The 25,449-nt window shown below is 46.2% G+C and overlaps 1 protein-coding gene across 5 annotated transcripts in view; it reads right to left on the bottom strand.

Annotated features, from left to right (window-relative positions):
- IARS1 (isoleucyl-tRNA synthetase 1) overlaps positions 1 to 25,449 on the bottom strand; it is a 68,242-nt gene that overhangs the window by 13,963 nt on the left and 28,830 nt on the right. For 4 of the 5 annotated variants that reach the window (XM_047830857.1, XM_047830859.1, XM_047830858.1 and 1 more), the window contains exons 11-29: positions 23,496 to 23,618; positions 22,892 to 22,983; positions 21,708 to 21,806; positions 21,218 to 21,344; positions 19,941 to 20,014; positions 19,376 to 19,570; positions 17,526 to 17,612; positions 15,783 to 15,866; positions 14,677 to 14,821; positions 13,225 to 13,345; positions 10,642 to 10,733; positions 9,587 to 9,664; positions 8,656 to 8,777; positions 8,316 to 8,418; positions 7,992 to 8,075; positions 6,060 to 6,234; positions 3,601 to 3,713; positions 1,786 to 1,881; positions 763 to 939 (exon numbers count right to left, since the gene is read on the bottom strand). In XM_047830857.1, coding sequence (XP_047686813.1) covers positions 763 to 939; positions 1,786 to 1,881; positions 3,601 to 3,713; positions 6,060 to 6,234; positions 7,992 to 8,075; positions 8,316 to 8,418; positions 8,656 to 8,777; positions 9,587 to 9,664; positions 10,642 to 10,733; positions 13,225 to 13,345; positions 14,677 to 14,821; positions 15,783 to 15,866; positions 17,526 to 17,612; positions 19,376 to 19,570; positions 19,941 to 20,014; positions 21,218 to 21,344; positions 21,708 to 21,806; positions 22,892 to 22,983; positions 23,496 to 23,618 — 2,187 coding nt within the window. Of the gene's footprint in view, positions 1 to 309; positions 370 to 762; positions 940 to 1,785; positions 1,882 to 3,600; positions 3,714 to 6,059; positions 6,235 to 7,991; positions 8,076 to 8,315; positions 8,419 to 8,655; positions 8,778 to 9,586; positions 9,665 to 10,641; positions 10,734 to 13,224; positions 13,346 to 14,676; positions 14,822 to 15,782; positions 15,867 to 17,525; positions 17,613 to 19,375; positions 19,571 to 19,940; positions 20,015 to 21,217; positions 21,345 to 21,707; positions 21,807 to 22,891; positions 22,984 to 23,495; positions 23,619 to 25,449 lie in introns of all 5 variants that reach the window. The other variant, XR_007146436.1, reaches the window with a different exon arrangement.

Raw genomic sequence — 25,449 nt, 5'->3', positions numbered from 1 at the left:
CGCGTCGGGCTCTGGGCTGATGGCTCAGAGCCTGGAGCCTGTTTCTGATTCTGTGTCTCCCTCTCTCTCTCTGCCCCTCCCCCGTTCATGCTCTGTCTCTCTCTGTCCCAAAAATAAATAAACGTTGAAAAAAAATTAAAAAAAAAAAAATATACAAAACAAAAATGAAACTATCTTGTAACTTGATCCACTGAAACAACAGTGACATCCAGCCCAGCCTGTCCCCTATAGAGGAGGAATGAGACAAGGGACAAATGACTCAATACATAACTGACACAAAAAGGAACTCCTTCCTCTTCTATTAATCACCTATTTCTTAATTATGGCCAATATCTTCCATGTCTTGGTTTCACATTTTCATAGTTACATCTAAAATGTGCCAACAGGAAATGAAGTAGTTATAATTTTATGTACAATCTACTACCATCAAAGTTAACTGCTTTACAAGTCAACTGCTATTTGCTTTTAACAGTCAAAGAATCCACAATATTAACTTCTCTAGTTTTAGATAAAGCAGTCCCACGCAGCCACTGATTTCCCGGCAACCCTCATGCACCTACTGGCTACCTTCCCCAGGGAACTGCTGTGAGAACAGTCCCTCCCTCCCTCTCTGGACGCCCCCTCCCAGACCTGATCCAGTGTATCAGGACTGAGGACTGTGCCAATTGCTACTGGGGGCACAATATCAACAGATAACAACATAAACTTAACATAAAATCTAACCTTGTATCTTTTGACAGTTCAGCAGAACCCAGAACTCACCTGTGTTTTTTCTTGAATAAGGACGTTGTCTGATAATGGAACTGGGTATGGTTTCAAGGGAGCCTTTATGGTGGCAAATATAAACTCCGTGTGGCTTTCGATAACATTATTCAGATATTTTCCTTCAGACTTAGCTTTATAGTAAACTGTTATTTCATCAGTCGGAACCAGATTGCACTGAAGGCACATACAGAAAATTTACAAGAAAGTGCATTTGTTAATCAAAATGGACAGTGCTGCTGAGCACGGCTGACAGTCCCATGTTGGATCATTACAGAAGGGCACAGGCTCCTGCCCAACCCTCCTCTGAAACAAAGGAGTGACCGAGTGCAAACGTGCTCACAGAGCTCTGAACTGAGGCAGAGCTCATGAGCACCCTGTTACGTGCTGGACTCCTGAGGTCTGGACTCCAGACCACAGGTCTCAGACACCTGGCCTAAGGGCTGGTGGGGGCCCCCCTGCTCCGGTCAGGGTGGGGGAGCCTCTGCCAGGGGTGGGGTGTGGAGGAGACCCCTCCTCAGGGTTAGGGTGTGGGGTGGGAGCTCCTGGCTGCCTCACCGGGCCAGCGATGGGCACAGTGCACCCGTCCTGGCTCCCAGCTCCCTAGTGAGGAGAACCACCCCCTCAGTCCAGACGCAACAGTGTATCCCTGAGCGAGGAGCCCTTCCTTGGACACCGGCTGTCATGTCTGGTGCCAGTCAGGAGGGCGACCGATCCAGAAGAGGATTTTGTGGAAACCCTGGAGAACTGAAAGCAGTGGACAAAGGGGGGGGTTGGCTGAATGCTCCTAGTCAGAGAAACAAAAGAGCCACGTGCAGTTTGGGGTGACTGAGTAGGGAGGGGAAGGGCCCACGTTTCCTACAGGGTACGACGTACACACTGCAGATCTGGGACTAATTCTCATTACTCAATTACAATTACCTGTTTACATTAGTTGCCTCTCCTGTCCTCCCCAACAACCAACACAAACAAACCAACCATGCAAAACTCCCAGTTTGCTTGTACTTAACGTGACAAACTGACCTTTTTGCGAAGTTTCTGGATGCGATTGATGACCTCCCGAGCCACTCCTTCATCCACCATGGACTGTTCGGGGGTGACGTCTAAGAGAACCAAAGCCTGTAGGAATGGATGGTGCAGAGCATATAAGGAAGAATAGTTCTCAAACCCAGCACAACTGTATGTAAATTAAACTATAAGGAGTCTGTAACACAGCACTATTCACCCCACTGAGCAAAAGAGATAAAGTCACACTAGCATCTGGATGGCTCAGGTGCTTCTTTGTAAGAAGCCATTCCTCTCGCCAGGAGAGGCTGGCGTCTCCTGTTCTGCAGGTGCTGCTCCCAGGACACATGAGAACCTTGAGTCTCTGTGTAACTGCTGTTTGTCTGTGTGACCGCCCTTGCAGGGAGTGGGGTCAACAGTCACGGCCCACATGACCGCATGGCTTCTCACACCGTGGACGAGCTGGTGAGGGCCCCAGAGCTGCCCCGTTTCTTCAGCCAGGAACCCTGCTGTCCTTTGGATCGGGGGATTTGAGACGTGATTTCTACAGGGGACTGCAATACGCTTGATGGGATAGAAACTGCCATCTGCTTACTGACTTTGTCTACTTCCTACGCCATCTGTCATGGAGGCTGTTGAAGACGATGTGAGTAATGTAATGTTGTTGCCAGCACAGAGGGGGGCACGCTCGTAAATCAAGCACCAGCCCCAAAGACATTTCTGAGGAAACTCAATCAGTGAACAAACTTGCTTCACTAGAGGGCAGAACTGGAGACGGATGAGGAGGAGTCAGGGCAGGGCCACCCTGGTTCACAACACATAACCTGTGTCAAGAATCCCAGAGGACAAGGCCACCTCCTTGAGTGACTTCCTCAGGCTGGCCGCCATCAGGGTGTTCACACTCTCCCACCCTCGTCTCAGCTTCTTCCCCGATGGCTCCTCATGCCATCCACCCATGGGGAGCTGGAGGCTGGCCTTCCTCACGTGGTACTTGCCGCCCCACTACACGGGGCATGTTACACACAGAGGGCCTCCCGCAAGCCCCCCACTCCCACCCTGGAGATCTTATGACCCATCTGCCCAGAGAAGTCTGGTTGGAAGCAAAGAGAGAAGCTCTGACCCCAAAATCTAAAACTGCTGCAAGTCCCCCTCCAGGAGGTCCCACACCAACCCGCCCCCACGCTAGACTCTGGGCAAGAGCCCTTCTCTGTGCTCATTTCTTTTCTTTTTTTTTTTTTTAATAATTTTTTAATACTTACTTTTGAGAGAGGGAGAGAGAGAGAGAGAAAGAGAAAGAGAGAGAGAGAGAGAGAGAGAGAGAGGCGTGAGCAGGGGAGGGGCAGAGAGAGAGGGAGACACAGAATCTGAAGCAGGCTCCAGGCCCTGAGCTGGCAGCACACAGCCTGATGCAGGGCTGGAACTCACGAACCGTGAGATTATGACCTGAGCCAAAGTCGGATGCTTAACCAACTGAGCCACCAGGCATCCCTGTGCCCATTTCTACCAGGTAACTCATCATGCAGAAGAGTAAGAACTGAGTTCCTTTTCTGTCTCCGTGACCGACTTGATCCTTGAAGAGTGGGGTTACATCTTGCTCATTTTTGTACGACCTGACACGACGATTGCCAGCAGAGGTCACAAAATATCTATTTGCATATACGTCAAAGAAATGCCATGTTAAGACAACAGTGGAGTTTACTAGAGAAATCTCAGGTGAATGCCTGGTCGATCTTACCCCAGGACGGGCTGCCAGAGCTGTCAGGACAGGGTGGTAAATACTTTCTCCTCTTATGCTATCTTCTGCAAAAGCAATGTTCTAGGGAAGAGAAGTACCTGGGCATCCGAGTGCGCTTCGTACTGCGTTGTCCCTCCTGCTGTCTGGTCAAAGGTGTACATGAGGCGGATGTCCTCTTCATGCAGCTCGTGACCTTCGACAACAATGGTCCCTATCGGAGAAGCAGCTGCCACTGTTAATCAGCCCCCTGCCTCCTCCTCATGCCACCCAGCTACCAATATATTATGCCATTTTTTTTTAAAGTTTATTTATTTTGAAGGGGGAGGGCAGAGAGAGAGAGAGAGAGAGAGAGAGACAGAGAGAGAGAGAGAGAATGCCAAGAGGGCTCAATCTCACGAACTGTGAGATCACGACCTGAGCCAAAATCAAGAGTTGGACGCTTAAATGACTAAGCCACCCAGGTGCCCCCTGATGCATCAAGCTGCAGAGACTTCATAAGAGATCATGTCTTCTTGACTCATGCCATTGTTGCAGTCAAGGATGCGAGAGACTTCCTTTACACTTGCCCAAGCTGCCTTGAGGACAATTAAATCACCGCCAACGTCTACCCGTGTATATAAGCCCCTAGATCCAAAGGCCTATGCCAAAAGGTGACATGTCCCTACCATAAACACACAGCAGCATGATGGAAGAGAACAGGCTGCAGAGTCCAGTCGGACCCAGGCCCCCACCCACTGGCTGCAGGACCCTGGTGTTCCACTACCTGCTGAGGGTAGGAGGGCAAGGGTGACGTGAAGCCAACAGTGAGCAGGGGGAAGTGCTGGGCACCACCCTCCCATGGCAGCCAGGACGCACGAACAGCGGCTGTCGGTAACGCCCATCTGCGGTGAAGCCTGCTGTGGTCACCTACAATGGTCTTGGTCAGCACTGACTTTATGTCACTCTGTTCTGAAAACCATTTTGCTTCCCATTAGTGCAGAAATCCATTTGAAAAGTAGTTTAAAAGGAACCTGTAGATCTTTAGTATCAAGTAAATTTTATTTCAGGAATTTTAAAATATTTTGGCCATCTGTTGACACAACTTAGATTTGTGATTTGAAGTTTGATCAAAGATTGTTAATTTAACAAATCAATCAAGTTGGTTATGACTCAACTTTTATTTGCTAGCTTCCTATGCTTTATAAATTTTATCTAAAAATGTGGGGACTTTTAGGGACACTCCTCCCGAATTCCATGACCACTCATCTGATTTGAGTCCTTAAATCTCCCCTTGTGACACCTCTGCACTTACGATTTTCAGCTTCAGAGGGAGCCCTCGCCATCAAACACCTTGTGCCCTCAGGTGGCTGCAGCACACTGAGCAGACAGTAAGACCACAGGATTCTAATCAAGGCAGAGCTGAGAATTCCCGGGCACCTGGAAGGTCCCCCAGAGGAGAGGAGAGAGGGGCTGAGTCCCCTTTCCTAACCTCCTCATATTATCCTAGGCTTTTCCTTCAGAGCACTTGTCAAAACTACAATTTCCACAAATTTTCAATGTCGGCCAGCACATGAGGATAAGGACACCGTCTGTCTTACTCAATTCTGGGTTCCCAGGGCCAACCAAATGGAAAAGCTTTAGAAAGTATTTGTTGAATGAGTCCAATTCCAATCTTGCCAAAATCTGAGACTGAACTATGAATTCTAGAGATCTTAGAGAAATCATGGGAAGTTCTCACCCAGTTGTCCCTCACAAGCAGCTCCAAACCTCAGTGCTAAATCCCTTTCTCAAAATAGACTTTAATCCTTTCTTTCAAATATATTCTAGTCTTCATTTGGACACCTCCAAAAACCTACATGCTTTTTCTCCAAAAGCAATGACAGTACCAATGACACTTGATACCAGGGGGTTCAGCTCTCACTAGGGTAGTTTCTGGGCTCACGTTAGCATCTGCAGAATTCACTGGTAATGAAGGTTCCACCCATCTGGCTCAGTAAGTTCTACCTGGAAATCTAGCTCAGCGGAATCAATTCTATGGAATATTTCCATGTGAGAATACTCACTGCAGTATTATTGAGAATAGTAAAAGAAGGGAACCAATCTAAAGAATCAAAAATAAGACTGGTTAAAAACATCAGATATCCCTATGAAAGAAAATTATTATATCAATTATTGAAATAACATTTTAAAGACTAATAACACACTTAAAGTAAGAAGTGCAAAATAAAAAAGTGAATAAAACATAAAGTATATAAGTGAAAAACACATTTAAAATTATAGCGTCATCTCCATTTTGTAAGGCTCCAGTTACATGACTATCTGTGTAACAAGAAGGAAATCAATCAGAATTTTCATACTGCTCCAGCAGTGGCAGAGAGTAGGCACTCAATCTGCATTAAATGGATGGGTGATGGGTTAGGGGGCATTTTTAGTCTCTTCTTTTCCAAAATTACAAGTATTTGTAATAAACATGTTTATGACCAGGAGAGGCTGGAACAGTGCAGGTCAAACAGGAGCCCAGGTGAGAGACCGCATCAGGTGAGGGCCATGGACAGGGTCGGCAGGGGTAGACACCCACCAGTCTCCTGGAAACGCTCTAGCTCCTCGCTGCTTAGCTGCTTGATGGCCATCATCACCGTCCTGAAGGCTCCCTTCAGCCGCTTGCCCAGGACCATGTGGTCAGGTTCTGCCCTTAGGCGAATGCCATACTTGTTTTTATCTGTAGACAGTGTAACTTTGCGAACATTCAACTCCTATAGTTGGTAGCCAAGATGAAACAGAAACATGGGAGATGAAAACGTGTGTCCACAAAAACTTGATATTCATAGTAACCTAAGTCACAACTGCCAAAAAGTGGAACCACCCTAGAGCCCCTCACCTGTGATGGGTAAACAAAATGCGGTCTATTCACACAACGGACCATTATTAGCAAAATAAAGGAACGAATCACAGCCACAGCCTATACCATGAATGACCCTTGGTGCCAAGTGAAAGAAGGCAGACTCAAAAGACCACCTACTGTCCGGTTCCACTTACAGGAAACATCCTGAGCAAGCACACCCAGGGACCGAAAACTTACACCTGTGGTTGCCAGGGCACAGTGGGGTCCTAAGGGCAGAATGGTGTGTGAATGCTAATGGATACTGGGTGTCTCTTTGGGGGGATGAAAACGTTATAAAATTACAATGGCTGTACAACTCTATAAATAATACTTACAAATCCTTCTTGTCCAGATCATTCAAGACAGTTGAGCAAAACTCAACTAAATAAGATTCTAGAATTAGAAATATGAACTTCATCTCTCAGGAGTAACGTTTACTCGAGCAATCTCAAAGCTCTAGAAGGTTACCAATTTTCTGAAGAATCAGGTGGCTGTAACATGTCTTGCCTCGACTGTGCTAGTTATGGGTTACCAATGCAGCAGGAAATGGAGGTGGCAGGTCATTATACCTGACTGGATTACTTGACCTGATCATAGTGATTAAGACAATCTATTTAAATATACTCTATTTTTAACCCTATCTGCAAGCATTAGTTATAGAATTTATAATCTAACTCTTTAGTCCCTAATATATGTCTAGAATCCTCAAGCAATTCAAAACCAAATCTAGAAATTAATATTTTCTACAGTAATATATTTAAATATTACCTGTAAAAACATAAAATTGAAATTAAAAATATATTTATTTTTAAAACATCGTGGAATATAGCTTTCTGGGAGATAACTGACATCACAGTTTATGCTGACTCCAAATGCACTCCCAGGGACCCACCCACATCTACACGCTAACATATGCACAAAGACACATACCTTTTCTTTGTTGTCAGACACCTGAGTTTTCAACAATGGGAAAGTGATTTAAACAAAGACGTAGCGGAGAGCAAACACTCTCCAGTTGTTAGAAGAATAAAGGAGGTCTCTAGGTTCTGACCTTGGGAGTCCTTTAAGAAAAACTGTCAAGTGAGAAAACCAAGTTGAAAACTATACATGTGGTCCTCTCTAGCACAAAGTCAATGGTGTGTACATGTGTGTGCACACAGTGCTCCGACAACCTGGTGGGGATGCCCTGGTGAACATCCCCAGAAGCCGTTGGACGGGAAGGGACTCACCCCATACTTGGTGCTAGAGTCTGAGCTGCTCATGACCAACGCGTGCTCACCTGTTACTTAATGATTTGATGGAACGATTTTTGGGTTGATTAACAAAACACTCTGGAGAAAATAAGTGGATGAAGATAGTGAGTGTATTACCACTAAGGTAACAAAATCCACTGATCTTGGAACTGCTTTTAAAGAATTACAATTACACTGTAAAAAATGCAAAAATGCATGCTGATTATAAGCAAAGTATCACATTCCGTGGATGGTTTGGCATATGAATGTACTGACACACAAAAGGAAAGGATAAATGATACATTCAAAGTGAACCTCACTGAAGAGAACTAGTCACAATAATCTTCTCAAAGAAGGAATTATTTTCGGACCCAAACAGACAAGCCAGAGGTCTTACCTCAATGATATACTTCTCCAGAGATTTGATCTCATTGAGAGCTTCTGGATCCTGGTGGATAACCACAATTTCTTTCAAAGGATACTAGGAGGAAAGGAATGGAAAGTTTACCAAGCAGCCAGCCCTTGAAACTGCAGGAAAATGAAATGTTAAAATCTGAATCTCAAGTTCCAGACTGATCAGGCTCATCTGGCACTAAGTCATCCACACCCCTGTTGCAGAAAAGAAAAAAAAAAATACCATTGCTGGAAGCTCTCTAAGAAAATGCTCCAAAGGCATAATGATTTAGGCCTGTGCACGTAAAATACAAACAAAGCGTCAAACCTTTATCGGAATGGTTTTGCGGTCTCGAATCACTCGCCCAAGCTCAATCACAGACTGCATCCGAGAGACCGCGCTCTCCGTGTTCTTGTCAATCAGCTCCTCCCTGGTGGCAGAGGTGGGGGTGAGAGGGACTCCATGAGAAAACAGTCCCAAATGACAGGCATGCACAGTGAGGAAGGGGAGGCCCCAGGAGCCTCCACACTGAACATCCCTCCAGCCCCTCTGCAGCCTGAGGAGCGGGCGGGCTAGCAGGTGGGCAAAGGGCATGGAGGGGCCAGAGCAGGGCCGCCATGTGAGCCTTCCTGGACCCAGGAGAGGCTTATGTGTGTTTGATTCTTACCGAACGTGGGGCAGCATGAGGTAGTGGATGCTGAGTGTGTCCTTGTCCTGGACAGAACCGGGGTCAATCAGCAGCTTTAGATTCTGGTACATCAACTCGGTAAGAAAAGGTGTATAGGGGGCCTGCGTGAGGACATCGGATATCACATCACTGACACACAGCCATCAGTAACTGATTTCAGTTAGAGTGGAAACAGCAGCTCCACACTTTAGAGAACACAGGGACATGCACAGAAGTGGGCATGAGATTACTGAACACACCGTGTGAAAGAAACGGCCTCCTTCTGAACTTGGCAGGATGGATGCCGTGCAGCACAGTAGCAGGGTTGCGGCCGGAGGCCCCGAAACATCCCAGAGGAAGGTGTGCAATAAAACAGGAGCCCTGGCCACATTAATATGCACACGACTGAATGTCCCTACACCTCAGAAACCTCATCTGTAAACTGGGGACATGTTCCCTAGGGTGACAGTGAGTGAGTCGGACTTCAGGCACGGGTACTAGGCAGGCTCCTGTTCATGAATGTTCAGGAAGTGAACAGAAGACTTGTAACATCACACTAGAAAAGTGGTAACAGGATATTGGGAACCTAAGCTGGAATTTTCACTTGTGTATCACTGAATATTTTAATTGATAGGATCATGTTTTTATAGAAATCCAGGTAAAGATGGGTGTGTGCTCACAGGGAGCAGTGGCTTTTCCATCTGGAGGCCAGCACCCTCCCTGAAATGTGCTGCCAGTGTGAACAGGAAGTGAATGTGTCTTACCCCCTCCTGACACAGACAAGCTAGTAAGATTCTGGAAAAGGAAGTACAGATTCAAGTTGTTTTAAAGCTTCTATTCCTATTTCTGGGGGGATAGGTACAGACTAGACACAGACAGAGGACACAGCAGCAATGGAGCTGGCGTTTCAGAACTGGGTCCAGTATCTCACCATGAGCCTGCACAGAGACAGCAGAACACTGAACAAGGTCTCCAGGGCCATGACACAGTCCTCCACCCCGTTTTCGCCCTAGTCAACAAGAAAGGAACACGCATCAGACTGGGAGGCGACCTGCAGAGCACAGAGCATGCGGACAGGACAGAGGGCCTGGGACAGGAGGCCAGCATGGGCCCTGCTATTTTCCACCTCGGAGGCCCAGGTGGACGGGAGGACCTGCAGGCATCAGGTGCCACGTACAGAAATGTGTACAGAAGACTTAAAGTAATTTTAGGTAAGATTCTCATTTTAAAAAAATGTATACACTGTATATTTTAAAAAACGTACACACTGTATATTTAAGAAATAATTACACTATCATTGCAGGAAAAACACAAAGGTTATAAAAAAAGAAGTCAACCATAATGAAGTTATACAGAAGTAACCACGGTGAAAAGTTTAGTTTAAGCCCCTCGAGACGTGTGTATAGGTATGTGGTCTATCGAACAAAAATGAAATTACTGTTCTGTTACAGGCCTTCATCATTCACACACCTGAATTTAGACTGATGGGATGAGGCACAGGTGCCCTCATGGTCTATATGTGGCCTTAGGGCCTGGGACAGGATGCAGGCTTCACCGAGGCCAAGTCCCCCACGGGCTCAGGGAAGAGTCCTGTCAACAAATAATGGACCCTCTAGAGGAAGAACCAAGGAGGGGCCCCTCTTGGGATCACAGCCATACCAGAAACACTGGCAAGTATCTGTATGAATTTTTTCTGTATTTTAAGAGATTCTGCTCAGCTTAGTCTCATATGGCCCTGAGACTGTCCAATATGACGTGTCCTTAGCTGTGTTTTGAAAATATGTGAGGTGACTTTTAGAACTTACAGATTCCCATCCATTAAATGGTGATAAATACAGTTAACTTGCAACGTAAAAAGGAGAAAGAGAAAGAGCTTCAAAAACCAAGAGCATCTGAAAACATTCCTTTCTCTTCTGGCTACGCCCAGGTGTCTCTACTGTTGCTGCCCTCATATCCATCTGTCAGCAGCAGCCTGCATGCACTCACCTTCAACCTTCTGCGGTTCATCCGGACGTACCAGTTGGTTAGGACATCCACGAACTTGACCAGGCGAGGCACTACAGTATAGAGCCTGTAAGCTGAAAGCAGGCGATCAGGCAGTTAAGAACAGGTGAGCATCTGGGGTACGGCAAGGGCCAGACACAAGACAGGGCTGGCTGCCCTGCCACCCCAGGGCTGCCACGACTGCAGCCTGCACTGTAAGGGGACAGGAAGAAGCACAGGGACAGCCCTGATGGCATGCACCAAGGATGCACCACATGGCCGTCAGGGTGTCCAGGGGCACATGAACCACCCTGTGTGAGCTGAGGACAAGCTCCCGCTGTCAGTGAGAGAAACGGAGCCCCCAGACCCGCGGTGGAGGCCACAGGTGCACGCCACATGGCTCCATGAGGCCCGTTTCCCTGGTGCTGTGTGTGGGGTGGCACCACGAAAGCTCAACTTCCTTGCACTGTGCTACCCTGAGCGTCCACTAGGTTGTGCTAGATGCACCGAGGGCTCTAGTCAGGGGCTGAGGCACAGCACCAGGCCAGTGCTTTCCAACCAGGAACGCTCTGCTCCGAGGTCTGGAGACACTCTGGCGGTCACAGCTGGGCAGGTGGGCCCCGGGGAAGCTGCTCACCGTCCTACAGTGCAGAGCCAGCCCCCTACAGAGGATGCCTGGCCCAAATCCCCAGTGGAACAGGCTTCCTAGAGGCCACAAACGTCCAGCAAAGACCGCAGAGGAGGCTGTAAAAGGAGAAAGACAGGAGAGCTCCCGAGGAATTCCGAGGGCAAATAGAACGGTGAGGGTGCTCAGCCAGCCATGTTTGAGGCATGGGCCTATAGTTAGGATTTTCCTGTTCACCTCCCCTTAATGGATACTCCACACTGTACAAAAATACACACCAAAAGCAAGAATAAGACCAACAATTATAAGTAAATACAACTTATATCAATGAGAGTGTTCAGTAAATGTTAACGAGGCCTCTGGTCTAAACTGGTAACCACGGGGCGCCTCGGTGGCTCAGCCGGTTAAGCATCTGACTCTTGATTTCTGCTCAGGTCATGATCTTGTGGTTTGTAAGTTCAAGGTCTGTGTGGGGCTCTGGAACCTGCTTGGGATTCTCTCTTTCCCCGTCTCTGCCCTTCCCCCACCCCCAAATAAAAAACTGGTAACCACAATGAGAAGCTGCCAAAGGCAGAGCGGGGCTCACAAAGACCAGGGCTGAGGTGCCAGTGGCCACTCACTCCCGGAGAGGCGACATGGCAAGTGGAGGCCTAGTCTGAAGGGAAGAGGAGTAAGTGATTTCTAGGGTTCACTACACCCCTCGCCTTCTCAGAGGCTAGAGTTCCCTGTGCCTAGGTGTCAACCCTTGGAGGGCACACAGAACCATCACAACACAGCAGTACCATGCGCTGTGGGGTCCCTGACGGGAACTGCAGACCCTCTGGTCCTCAGAACCCTGTCTGTGAGGGCCTGAAGGTAAAGAGTTGGCTGCTGTTCATCTCCTGTGCTCAGCCATATGTGCTTCCCAGGAGACAGGCCCGAGCTCAGGTGCTGCCCAAAGACAGTCCCCAGGCTTGTTTCCTATCACTCAGGAGGGACGGGTGGACATGGCTGTGAGCAGGTGTCCTGGGGTGTGCACTGAGCTCTGCCTTACACATTCATTTCCATCTTCACTTACATCAATTTGTCCAACAGCTTGATAGTCACCTGATCCTTAATGATACATGTTCAGTGGGTGGGCGCAGGCCTCGAGGGATGGGGCGGAATCCTTCTGTGCCAGGTGCTGGGGCACCAAGGAGGCCATATGCCTGCACGAACGGCAGGGCATTGGGGGGGCAGGTTAAACTTGCCAGGGCATGCGCAGCAGAGCCGTCTCTTCTCCTCTGCCCACCGACTTTGTCAGACCCATGTCAGGTATCCTACTTTAGTAGTTTCTGGAATTTCTCTCTCCGACTCATAGCTATTCCGTCCCCTACCTCCAGGAAACCAACATAAGCTACTCTCCCCACCTGTGTCTAAGACCTAATTCGTTGCTGTTAGGTAACAGAAATATGGGGAAATATCTGCCTCATTATTATTTTCCTGTATTTCCTAATTTTTCTAGACCAAACAGGGACTACTTATTTAATGATTAAAGCAGACTAAAAATAAGTAAAAATGCGTGTTAACAAATACTACCTGAACATTTACTATCTTCCGGCTACTCTATGCACACGATCTTGGTTTGAGCCTCATAACAACGCCTCTAGGCACTTTCCACAGAAAGAAACTGCAGCTTGAGGACTTTAGGCAGCACCTGCCACCGGAAAAGGTGGTGGGGGTGAGTTCTGAACCACTGAAGCCACAGAAGGCCACAGGTCTGCAATGGTACCTGGGGTAGGCAGGGTGAGGCTGAGCACATTTCTACAATAAGCCTTAACAAAACCATACCTGAGAGATTAAAAGAAACAATTACTTGTCTCCTGTTCTGTCTCTCTCAAATTGCCTATAAAACTTTCTCTATGTTTATAGAGAAACACAGTTAAGCATCAAAAGGGCAATCAGAAAGAAAAGAGCCCTTATATCCGGCCCTAGAGTCATACCTGCCATCTCGGTCTCAAAGAACCCAACCAGCGACTGCATGCAGGATAGGACCCAGCGGTCTGTCACGTTGGCACTTTCTTTAACCGTGTTCTCATTGTACAGGAACTCCATTTCTTCCTCCTGGGGAGTGACAGTCACTTAAACGTTCTGTGTGCTTAGGGGAAATTACTGCACAGAAATGAATGCTTTGAATCACTCCACCTGAAAGTAGCTCACAACAATCCACAAAACCCCAGAACCCAATGGGCAATTTAAATTTCTGACTGTCGCAGTATTTTCCAAATAAGCTCTACACTTGGGATATTACGTCCTCAATGAATTACACTTTTGAGTGAAGTAAAGAAAATTTAGAGGAAAAATATCCCTTTGCACCAAAAAGTTTATGAATTGAAAAATATTCCAAAGTCTTGTAAGTGTAGGATTTAGTTACTTAAAGCTGCATAGCAAAAGCTAGTACAGCTGGCCAGGACTGGATGAAGGTGTATAATCCAAACACGAACACTAGGAATTTATATCTCTGCTTTACTGTCCACTGTACTGAATGCTTTGACTTGCCCCTCCTTTTCCCTTGCAAAACCCTCCTCAAGCTGAAGGCCCATTTCACCCATGCCCCCCACACTGTAGCAACCCCAGGCTGGCAGAGCAATGGCCATGCTAATGGTGGCCCTGATCTGAGGGCCTGATGGTGGAGCTCGTGCCCGGCTGCCAAGCCCAGGAGAGCCCCATGGTGCTCCCGAGTCCCGCACCAGCTAGAGGCCTGCAGGGACCTGCCTGCCCTCCATGACTCACAGGGAGAGGCCACATCAGGAGATGAGCCAGAGGCAGCCAACGGTGAACAGCCAGCCCACCGGAGTGTGGCCTCCAACCAACTTCCAGAAAGGATTAATGTTGCGTGATTAGTCAACGGTACCGTACACAGTAAGGCGCTGGACATAGAAGATGTGTGGTATCGGGGTCTGACCCTAAAAGGAGCCCTGAGAGCACAGACAGGCACTCCCGCCCGTGCAATGGAGCCTCAGGGGAGGTGGCTTCTCAGACGGGGCACAGAACCTCCCCAAGGCACTTCCACACACACCACAATCCTGGTTTTCCCTCCTAACAACCCAGTGGGACGTCTCTCACTTTCAGAGCCTGGACCCGGATGCACCACTGAGCACCGTGTGTAGCAGCCTCTCCTCAGCGTTTCCTCACTGCAGGCGGCAGACTCACCCCCAGCCCACCTGTCAGCCTGGGGTCCAGGAGGGAGGGCAAGTGGGGGATCAATAAACCTCCAAGGGGACTCCTCTGCAGGGGCCCAGCATGCGCAGAGGCCAGCTGCAGCCCACCCAGTGCAGACCCCAGACTCTGTGCACTTTCACTGGTGGCCCCCCAACAGCTCTGAGCCCCATCCACAGGGACCGCTTTGTGGTGTTGCCCATGGAGCTCTTTCCTACACAAACCCAAGCCCACACCTTCTGCAGCCTCAGCACGTTCTGGATGAAGAAGCGATAGGCGTTGTACCACGGGAGCAGCACGTCCTTCAAGACATCACGCACACCCTCCTCCTTAAAGCGGAGGTTTTCTGCTCTCACCACAGGGGAGTTGATCAGATATAATCTGGATGAGGAGAAAAATCACACAGAAAAGGAACATAGAAATTAAAACAAATATTATTATTGGGCATGTTGACAAGACAAACAAGAAAATTAGCATTTTTACATAAAGGGGGAGAATCACCAATACTCTTCTAATGGTCAATTTAAAAGTGACAAAGCTCTTACTCTGTGTAGGAAAACTAGTGAATAACGAAGGCGAGACGTAACCCCTACCAAGATGTGGCACTCGGCCAACCCAGGGGCACCCGCAGGGATTCACAGAAGGAGCAGAGGGCTCCAGAGGGCAGAGGCCAGGGGTGCTGCTAAACACCAGATGGGACAGTCCTCACTGCAATGACTGACGTGGCTCTCAGGTTGTCAGCAGGCCCAAGGGGAAGTCTAACAGATAACCGGGGGGTGGGGGAGGACACCCCATTCACTGCCCCTGGGCCACACAGCAATTGCCAACGTGCTTGGGCACAGCCCCTGGATGTGTCTCCGTGTCTGTGGCAGGAGGAGGCGGGACGAGACATCTGTGGTTCCCCTGCCACCCAAACACTTCATGTCCATGACTAGGACTCCTATTTCAAGTGGTGGCTCAAGTTTCTCTACAAGCTTCTCGATATTAGTTTTTATGTGCTCTAGCATAAATATACCACAGATGGCCCTTCTGAGGAGCAAGTGTAAAAAAGGACTAAATGGCCAAGGAGATGGGAGTCAGGGGAGGGAGGGAGGCAGAAAGCCCAGCAGCTGGCCCGAGAGCAACACAGGCCCAGTTCCCCACAATACCTCTGGGTTTGCACACACTGCTGTTATTTAGAAAACCACCTTGCAGGTTTGGAGCCAACACCACACCAACATAACTGACCACATTACCACACACACTTTTCAAAAGCTAATTATAAACCAAATGAAGGAACACGATCAATAAAGGGAGCTTACATAAAATGACATTATACACAGGGCAGGGCAGTGGCTTGTACCTGAGGGCGTCAGCACCATATTTATGGATGATTGAAAGTGGATCTGGATAATTCTTTTTTCGCTTGCTCATTTTTTGGCCATCACTTGAAAAAACAAAAGGGAGATGCCAATCAAATGCGTCACTGTCGCGGTTTACCTTTACATACGGCTATAGGTCACTTGCAAACCGGAATACATAAATGTAAGTGGCATAAGGGCACAATAGGTAGTCTTTCCGAACACGGTGGTGAGTCAGTGGAGAAGTTGAAAACACAGGCTCAGCATTTATCCCAGAGAAATGAAAACCTGAATTGGTACAAAAGCCTGTAACAGCAGTTCATAGTCAGCAACCACTGGGGACAACCCCATGTCCTCCAGCAGGCTATGGTCAAGCTGCTGTCACCCGCACCCGGAGAACTGCTCCACCGAGGACACAACTTTCCCGAGGAATCTCCAGGGCATTTCACTGAGTGGCAAAGCCAGGCCCTAAGTCATAGAGGGTAGGATTCCATTCACATAACAGAACTTGAAGTGATGGAATCAGAGATGAGGAGCAGACTAGTGGTTGCTGGGGGGCCAGGGGCAATGGTGGGGGGGCGGGGGGGGGGAGGGGGGAGTCCTGGGATGCCAAAACAGTTTAGTACCTTGACCGTGCTGGTGGGCACAGGGACCTACATGTGTGGTAACTGTGTGCAACTAAGCACGCCAGCAAATGGGTACATGTGAGACAGGGGGCTGAACAGGATGGGGCGGTGATGATGCTGGGTGTGAAAAGTGTGACCTGGCAAAGCACACCAGGGCTCTCTGTTACTGCTGCACAACTGTACGCAAATCTACGATTCAATAATGTTTTCAATTAAAAAAACTCCAAAGAGGGGCGCCTGGGTGGCGCAGTCAGTTAAGCGTCCGACTTCAGCCAGGTCACGATCTCGCGGTCCGTGAGTTCGAGCCCCGCGTCGGGCTCTGGGCTGATGGCTCAGAGCCTGGAGCCTGTTTCCGATTCTGTGTCTCCCTCTCTCTCTGCCCCTCCCCCGTTCATGCTCTGTCTCTCTCTGTCCCAAAAATAAATAAACGTTGAAAAAAAAAATTAAAAAAAAAAACAAAAAAACCAAAAAACTCCAAACATGCACAGACAGTAGAGCCAGACTCCCTGTGTGCACAAGGTGACTTTATCATCGTTGGCTGTGTTACTTTGAGCAAGTTGCTTATTCTGTATCTCAAACTCCTCAAATGTCCAAATGGGATAAGAAAAGGACCCACGTCAGTTCTGGAGCTCTGATGAGAGGAAACGAAACACTCACAGCAGGGCCTGCACAATGTCCTGCCTCGGAAAGCACAAGGCAAGGTATCTATATAAATGTTTACTTCTTATTTTTAGTAATTTGCACTTGACTTTAAATGACTACGGGTAATAGAAGAAAAAATAAGAATCCTCTATGACTTCGAAAATCTCTAGAACCCATAGTTCCCTCGTGTTAAAAAGACAAAAAGAAGCTTTATTAAAGGACCAGGGTACAGATTAAATAAGTACCAGCAGCGAATGTACTTTATCACAGGATGCATGCCCCCACCCCCCTCAGGCCTCACTCTCCAGTCTGCCCTTCTCCCTGGGAGGGACCGACACTGGGAGAGAAGTGGGCAGGAAGGGAGGGAAAGGGAGGGGAGGGAAGGTAAGGGAAGAGAAGGGAAGAGCAGCAACAAGAAATGGCTAGACCCACCCGGACCATGGCTGCTAGAGCAAAGGGCCAGGGACAAGCACCTGCCTGGCCAGGACGAGCCCGTTCACAATCACGTTCCTGAAAGGCGGCTGTCCGAAGAGAGCCGTGGCCAGCACCAGCAGGGTGTAAAACCTGGAAAAAACCCATAAACAGATCAGCAACAACAGAAAAGGAATCTGAGCAAAGGAAAAAAGACTATGTTTATTTATAGTACTAAATTTCTATTTTAGATCAGTTACCTTTATTAATTGTTTATGACAAAAGTTCTTGGCTGGTGACACTGGAAACATTTGGGGGTGTGCTGAAAAACCACACAGGACCCCACTGCAGACAAATCAGGTCAGAAAACAGAAAATGTGACTGAAAGCTAATAAAGTACCCCAGCAGCTGAGGACAGAACTGCCGCCCTCCTCAGGGGGCAGCTGGCAGCCCCTTGGGACCCCTAGACATGCCAGGCTGAAAATTCAGGTGTGTGTGGCCTTAGCATAATGTCACATGAGACAGTCTGAGGACAGGAGATGCAGAAGGCACTCTCCCCCAAAAGTCAGACAGCAGAGACTAGGAATGCAGATGACATCTTTGCTCTGCCAGACGCCACGCACACTGCTGCCTTGCTAGCTCGCTTGTTCCCTGAACTCCACCACATCCCTGCAGCCACCCTAGTGAGTGATGCTCCAGTGTCACTTCCAACCTGGTTTTGCACCCCAAGACATGACAGGACATGGATGGTTGAGGGTGGACCAGACAGCCTTCCTCTGAAGGTGGGTCAGGAGATCCTGGCTACCAGAACAGGCAGCCTGAGCCTGAGGCAGGCGGGGAGAGACGTGCACTGAGGGACCACAGGACTGTCAAGGGCTGGCAGACATCGCCACCCCCCCAGGGACATGACCTGCTGGTGAGACATCTGGGCTTCCCTAAGAAGGGCTTTGGACCTGTTCCTAAAGATAAATGGATTGGAGGCTGAAAATGGCACTTTCTGGAACGTTAAGACTGGAATTCAATTTGTGATGTCTATTGCAAGATGTAAAAGTAGAAAATGACACTAATGTTCCTGAAACACTGCTGTAAAAACATTACTAATCGAAGTGGAATTAGAACCTGGGCCAGCCAAATTTCTCATCCACGAGAAGGGAACTCACCTTTTTCTAACCCACAAGACAAGGGTACTGCTTTAAACAGGCACCAGATAAAAACAATGCCAAAAGCCTTCCCCTCCTTGCTTTTTCCCCCCAAGTCTGGATTTTTTAGAATGTTGATTTTATGAGGCTAGCTTTAACATCTGAGTACTCTTCCAAGTATTCTTTAAATCTGTAGCACCCAAATCATTATCTTACATGTAAGTACTCATTAAACATTTGAGTAGCTTGTTTAAAATGAGTAAGAACATACATTTTGTTTTATATCACTTAATCTTCAAGTATAACAAATCTCTCTATTCCAAAATGTCAATGAAATAATTCAAACTCTAAAACAGCTTTACTGCAGTGAGAGATCTCTACACAAAAGAAACTTTATTATTTACTTATTTTTATGTTTATTTTTCAAACAGAGAGAGAGAGAGATCACGAGAGCATATGAGGGCAGAGACAGGGGACAGGATCTAAAGAAGGCTTTGTGTAGATAGCAGAGAGCCTGATGTGAGGCTTGAACTCACGAACCACAAGATCATGACCTGAGTCAAAGTCAGACACTTAACTGACTTAGCCATCCAGGAGTCCCTCAAAAGACACTGTAATAATATGTTGGGTGGTGAGGGGCAGAGGGCAAGAACAGAGCCTGTTTTGTTTGACACAATCCCCCTAGCACCCAGCTAATCGATGTTAGGTGCTCAGTAAAATACCCTGAAATCCAATAAAATGAAATCAGTAAAATTCTTGAAAGAACAAAGAACATACCATCCTCTGGTTTGGTCAATGCCTTCGGCAATGAAGTCTGCAGGAAATGCATCATCAAACTCCCTCTTGTTTTCAAATGGATAATGAACTTGAGCATAGGGCATGCTGCCACTCTCGAACCAACAGTCAAACACCTCAGAGATACGACGCAACACCCCCTTCCCACAACGGGAAGGGATGGTCAGATGGTCAATGCTAAGAAACAAAGCAAAGCCACTTCTATTAGTTCTAACTACAAAACAACTTGCGGTCTAATTACCAAGAAGAAACACGATACCTATCAAGCTTTCATCTGCAAACAGAAACACTGGTAGTTATCACAGGCTGTCAGAGGGCACTGTGATGCTCAATCTGGGGGGTTCATACCATAGTCACCCGACATCCAACTCCAGGACAGAGGCCACCCTTCGTGAACATGACCCGAGTCACCAACAAAGTAACTCAGCAAACCAGTACTTGATTCCGACACGTAGCTCTGAGATCTGTTCTACAGACGTCTCCCCAGCACCTAGCCAGGTGCTCTCTAAATGACGGAACAAAGAAAAGCGGACGTTCAGAGACTGACCTCTCTCTGTGGAGATCAGAGACCTTCGCTCCTGACAGTTCTTCAAGCTCTGCCATTGATCCAATGCATACTACCTGTCAAAGCAAAGTCAAAAGGCGGAAGAATCTCAGAGCCAAAGACCACACAGCTTTACTTTACGCAACATTCACACTTAGTTTTGGAAACCTCTGACTTTCAGGATGGCTGTCAGTAATGTGGCTTACGTCATCAAAGGCTGCAGGTCACTGAGGAGATGAGAGGGCTCCACTATATCAGGAGTCCCTACATGGAGAGGACCTAACAGCATCCACTCAACACGTACTTTTGAGGGTTTACTAGCAACCAGCATAAATGAAATGCCTCGACTATTATTCTGAGGCATCTTAGTTTCTTCTCAACACTTGAATTTGGCTCTTTAATCTGGAATCTTTCCAAGTCAAAGCTAGAAGTAAATTATTGTGCATGGACCGGATCAAACTAATGAGATCACAACACCTCACTCAGGATTGCATCCAGCTGGGCAGCCCAAGCAGGAACTGCTATGGGTCTCACCGGGGGTGTCTGCTCCCTAGGGAGCACGCACAGCCCTTTCCTTAGCCCTCAGACTTGGCTACCTAACTGCTGTTTTTTTCATGTCTTGTAGTCTTCATGCCAAAGGCCGCCATGGGGGTATATCTACAGACACGTATGCGTATTTACACACATAATCATTTGGCTTTATAAAACGTAAGGTTGGCAATGCTTTGGTAATTTTTAAATTTTTAAAACTTTATTTATTTATGTTGGGAGAGACAGAGATGGTGTGAGCAGGAGAGGGGCAGATAGTGGGAGAGAGAGAATCCCAAGCAGGCTCTGCACCGTCAGCGCAGAGCATGACATGGGGCTTGAACTCATGAAACCGTGAGATCATGACCTGAGCGGAAACCAACAGTTGGATGCTTAACTGGCTGAGCCACCCAGGCATCCCTGGTAATGTTTTTTAAGCCTTCCCTTTACACTGCTATGAGGGTAGATTCACATGCTATGGCACAGTGCAGGTGTGAAGTCTCCATTCCCATTATCAGTTACTCACAAGGAGAGAAAAGGGGGTGAGCAACACAGAGTGATAAATACAATTTAAAAATATTTAACAGAAGTAAAAATAAGTTAACTGTCCCTCCCCCCAAATTCTTATTTATATGATTCTAGGAAGAATAAAGAGAAACAGATGAAATAAGAAAGGAGCAAAGAGAAAAGAAATAGTATCAGACACACAAATGAGGTGCTTTAGCAAAAATCAACAGAATGCATGGCCTCACCTCCTCGAAGTCATCACTGACCCACAGGGGGATAGGGGTGCCCCAGTATCTGTTTCTGGAAATTGCCCAGTCACGTGCATCTTTTAGCCAATTTCCAAATCGCTTTTCTCGCACAAACTCTGGGACCCTGCAATAAACAGATCAGAGAGCATGGTCCAGGAGCTCAGCATGTGTCAGAGCAGTAAGCACAAATGGCTTTTGTAGGTACATTAAAATATAAACATATATCCTTAAAATGACTGTTATTTAAGGCTAACAGAAAAGAAAAATGCTCCCTCCATATGCCTTATCACAGAAAGGATGCTACTTCTCTTATATAATATTATTAAGATAATTTCACGGTGTTGAAAATACAGAATAAAAAATAGCTATTATTATAGTGTTTAGTAAAAGATGACCCTTAGAACTACTATATTTGGGGACAATGATAAGCCAATGCTCCCTACCCAATGACACAGCACATTGTGAAGACACACATCTCACTGCTCACCAGTAACACAGGTCATTGTTCTTCAACAGCTGGTCCACCATGTGCTCCACCCGTACGAACCAGCTAGGCACTGCTTTGTAAATGAGTGGGGTGTCCGACCTGGGGAAGCAACAATGCAGGATGTGCTGGTCAGACAGGTGTGCAGGCACCCAGGGTAAGGCCAACTTTTAGTTTCTTACTGACGTCACCACCACCTATTTGGCCTTCTGCTAATACTTGTTTTTATTGCAAATACTAATGCCTACGTCCTTGGTACCGGTCATCTCCACAACACCAAGAAGGCAAAAGTTAATAAAAGATTAAAAAGAAAAATAGGGGCGCCTGGGTGACTCAGTCAGTTAAGTGTCCAACTCTTGATTTCAGGTCAGGTCATGATCTCATGGTTCCTAAGTTCAAGCCCTATGTCACCACAGAGCCTGCTTGTGATTCTCGCCCTCTCTCTCTCTCTCTCTCTCTCTCTCTGACCCTCCCCCACTCACACTCTCTTAAAATAAATAAACATTAAAAAAAAAAAAAAGAACACAAAGGGGTGCCTGGGTGGCTCAGTCGGTTAAGCATCCTACTTTGACACAGGTCGTGATCGCGCAGTTCACGAGAGTTCAAGCCCCACGTCGGGCTCTGTGCTGTCAACTCAGGGCCTGGAGCCTATTTTGGATTCTGTGTCTCCCTCCTTCTCTGGCCCTCTCTTGCTCATGCTGTCTCTCTCTCTCTCTCTCTCAAAAATAGACATTTAAAAACAAAATTGAACAAGAAGGAAAATATAGTTCTGCTGGTGTGTGATAGCTATCTAAGAAATGATGTCAACTTCAGCAAAAAGGAAATGTGGGAACAGAACTTGATGTCCCCAGACATTCCATTTTCACCCACCTCTTCATTGTATGATCTTGTATCCAAACTTGTATCATGTTATATCTCTCACTAAATTCCACCAGGAAATGGTAGAGATCAGTCTCACCTAAAGAAATGTGGACCTGACACCAAATATTTGTCTACAATGATACTTCTCAGACAACTGCTGAGGAAAACAATAACTACACATATTCATGGAATTCAAGAGGGCAGTTTCCAAACATGAACCCTAAAGGACACAAATGAGGGGAACCCCAGATTGACAAAAGCGGGTGCACGCACTACATGTCCCCACAGACTAGAAGCTTGAGCTATAAGTCTTTGCTTTTTCTCACCTCCAGCAGAAAGGGTAGCTGTGAGTGAAGGTGCTAGCAACAAGAAGTCGGCCTTTTTCCTTCAGGGTCCTGATGATGTTTTTGTCAGCATCCTGTTAGAAAAATAAATGCACAGTCATTAAAATATCCTACAATACTTGGTAACACAATATAATTATGTACATTACTACAATCTGATATTTTGATATGTTTACTATGAATAAATGGCAAAAATGACACATGTATTATAAAAATACCCAGCCCACATTTTGGGCACAGTCTACCTTTAGGTACTTATTAAGCACTTCTACACCACATAAGATAGTGAAGTCTTCCACCAGCAATGGCTGCCCCGAGGCCACAAAGCTGGTTTGGGGGTTACCAATCAGAGCCTAGTTTCCTGCCTTTGAAACTATAACATACTTCCTCTCAAGATACTAGACGCTTACAATGTGGCCGATAATATCTATCTTTTTGGTTTTATGTGCTGAAACCAAACCAAATAAAAAAAAAAACAATTTCCTGGAAAAGAAAAAAATCCAGATATGAAGCTACTTAATAAGAAGCTGATTAAACAAAGAAATATGATGAAATCCACACCTTTCTCTGTCCTACAGACACAGACCTTCACATACTGTCCTGTGAAATCTGTCACTTCTGCTGTGAAACAGCCTGAAGCATCCACAGGGCAAACAGGAGGAGAGTCTTTCTGAATGATGCTGAAGTCCATACAGACCCGATAGTCATCCTGGGGAGAAGGAAACAGGTTAAGTGTATTCAAGACAGGAGTGTGGGAAGTGACTGATTCACAAGAGAATGCTCTGTCTTCTGACATACGACTTAATCGACTTTAATTATCCTCTCACCTGAAGTTAATTCAGGACCATTCAGATACCCCCTTATAGTTGAACAGGGACTACATCATCTTTCCAGCCATTACTTCACAGACCCCTATATACAGCAGAGCATCCACTAAGTGAGAAGGAAGAGGACACACATGTACCCCTGGTGAACATACTTGCACAAATACTCAACATAACATTCACAAACTGCACTCAACACTATAGTAAAAGAATCATTCACCACGATCAGGTGGGATTAACTCTGGGGATGCAAGGGTGGTTCAATGTCCACAAATAAATCAATGTGATACACCACATTAACAAAATGAAGGGTAAAAACCATATGATCATCTCAAAAGATACAGAAGAAGCACTTGACAAAATTCAACATCCATTCATGTAAAAAACCCTCAAGAAAGTGGGTTTAGAGGGAACTTAATAGTGGCCATCTATGGAAAACCCACAGCTAGTATCATACTAGATGGTGAAAAACTGACAGCTTTTCCTTCAAGATGAGGAACAAGGATGTCCACTCTCACCATTTTTAATCAACACAGTACTAGAAGTCCTAGCAACAGCAATTAGACAAAAAAAAAAAAAAAAGAGACATCCATATTGGTAAGAAACAAGTTCAACTGCCACTTAGCAGATGACATGATGACCATATACAAAAAACTCTAAAGACTCCACCAAAAAACTATTAGAATAAATGAACTCAGTAAAGTTGCAGGATGCAAAATTAATACACAGAAATCTGATGTGTTTGCAGACACTAATAATGAAGCAGCAGAAAAGATAAATTAAGAAAATGATTCCATTTACAATTACACTAAAATAATAAAATACCTAGGAATAAACTTAACCAAGGAGGTGAAAAACCTCTCTGTACTCTGAAAATATAAAACATTGATAAAAGAAATTGAAAATGCCACAAACAAATGGAAAGAAATTCTATGCTCATGGACTGGAAGAACAAATATTGTTAAAATGACTATAGTACTCAAAGCAATCTACAGGACACATGCAATCCCTATCCAAAATACCAATAGCATTTTTCACAGAACTAGAACAAATACTACTGAAATTTGCTTGAACCACAAAAGATTCCAAATGGTCAAAGGAACCTTGAGAAAGAGTAAAGCTAGAGGTGCTGCACTCCCAGATGTCAAGGCACACTGCAACGCTGTCGTGATCAAAGCAGTATGGCACTGGCACAAAAATGGACACACAGATCAATAGAAAAGAACAGAGGGCCCAGAAATAAAGCCATGTTTATATGGTCTATTAATCTATGACAAAGGAAGCAAGAATATACAATGGGGAAAAGACAGTCTCTTTAATAAATGGTGTTGGGAAAAACAGAATGGAGGTTCCTCAAAAAATTAAAAATAGAAATATCATATGGTCTAGGAAATCCAGTCCTGGCTATTTACCTGAAGAAAATAGTAATTCAAAAATATATATGCATCCCTATGTTTACTGCAGCATTATTTACAAAGCAATGATATGGAAACAACCCAAGTGTCCAACAGATGAATGGACAAAGAATATGTGGTAAATATACAATGGAGTATTTTTAAGCCATAAAAAAGAATGGGATCTTGCCATTCCTGACAACACGGATGGACTCAGAGGGTATTATGCTAAGTGAAATAAATCAGACAGAAAAAGACAACATATGAATTCACTCCTACGTGGAACCTAAAAAATAAAAATCCAAACATACCCAGTATGTGA

This window comes from Prionailurus viverrinus, chromosome D4 (assembly GCF_022837055.1).
Source record: "Prionailurus viverrinus isolate Anna chromosome D4, UM_Priviv_1.0, whole genome shotgun sequence".
Classification (NCBI taxonomy): domain Eukaryota; kingdom Metazoa; phylum Chordata; class Mammalia; order Carnivora; family Felidae; genus Prionailurus; species Prionailurus viverrinus.
Note: the sequence above shows the minus strand (reverse complement) of the source record. Positions and strands in the feature narration are given on the sequence as shown.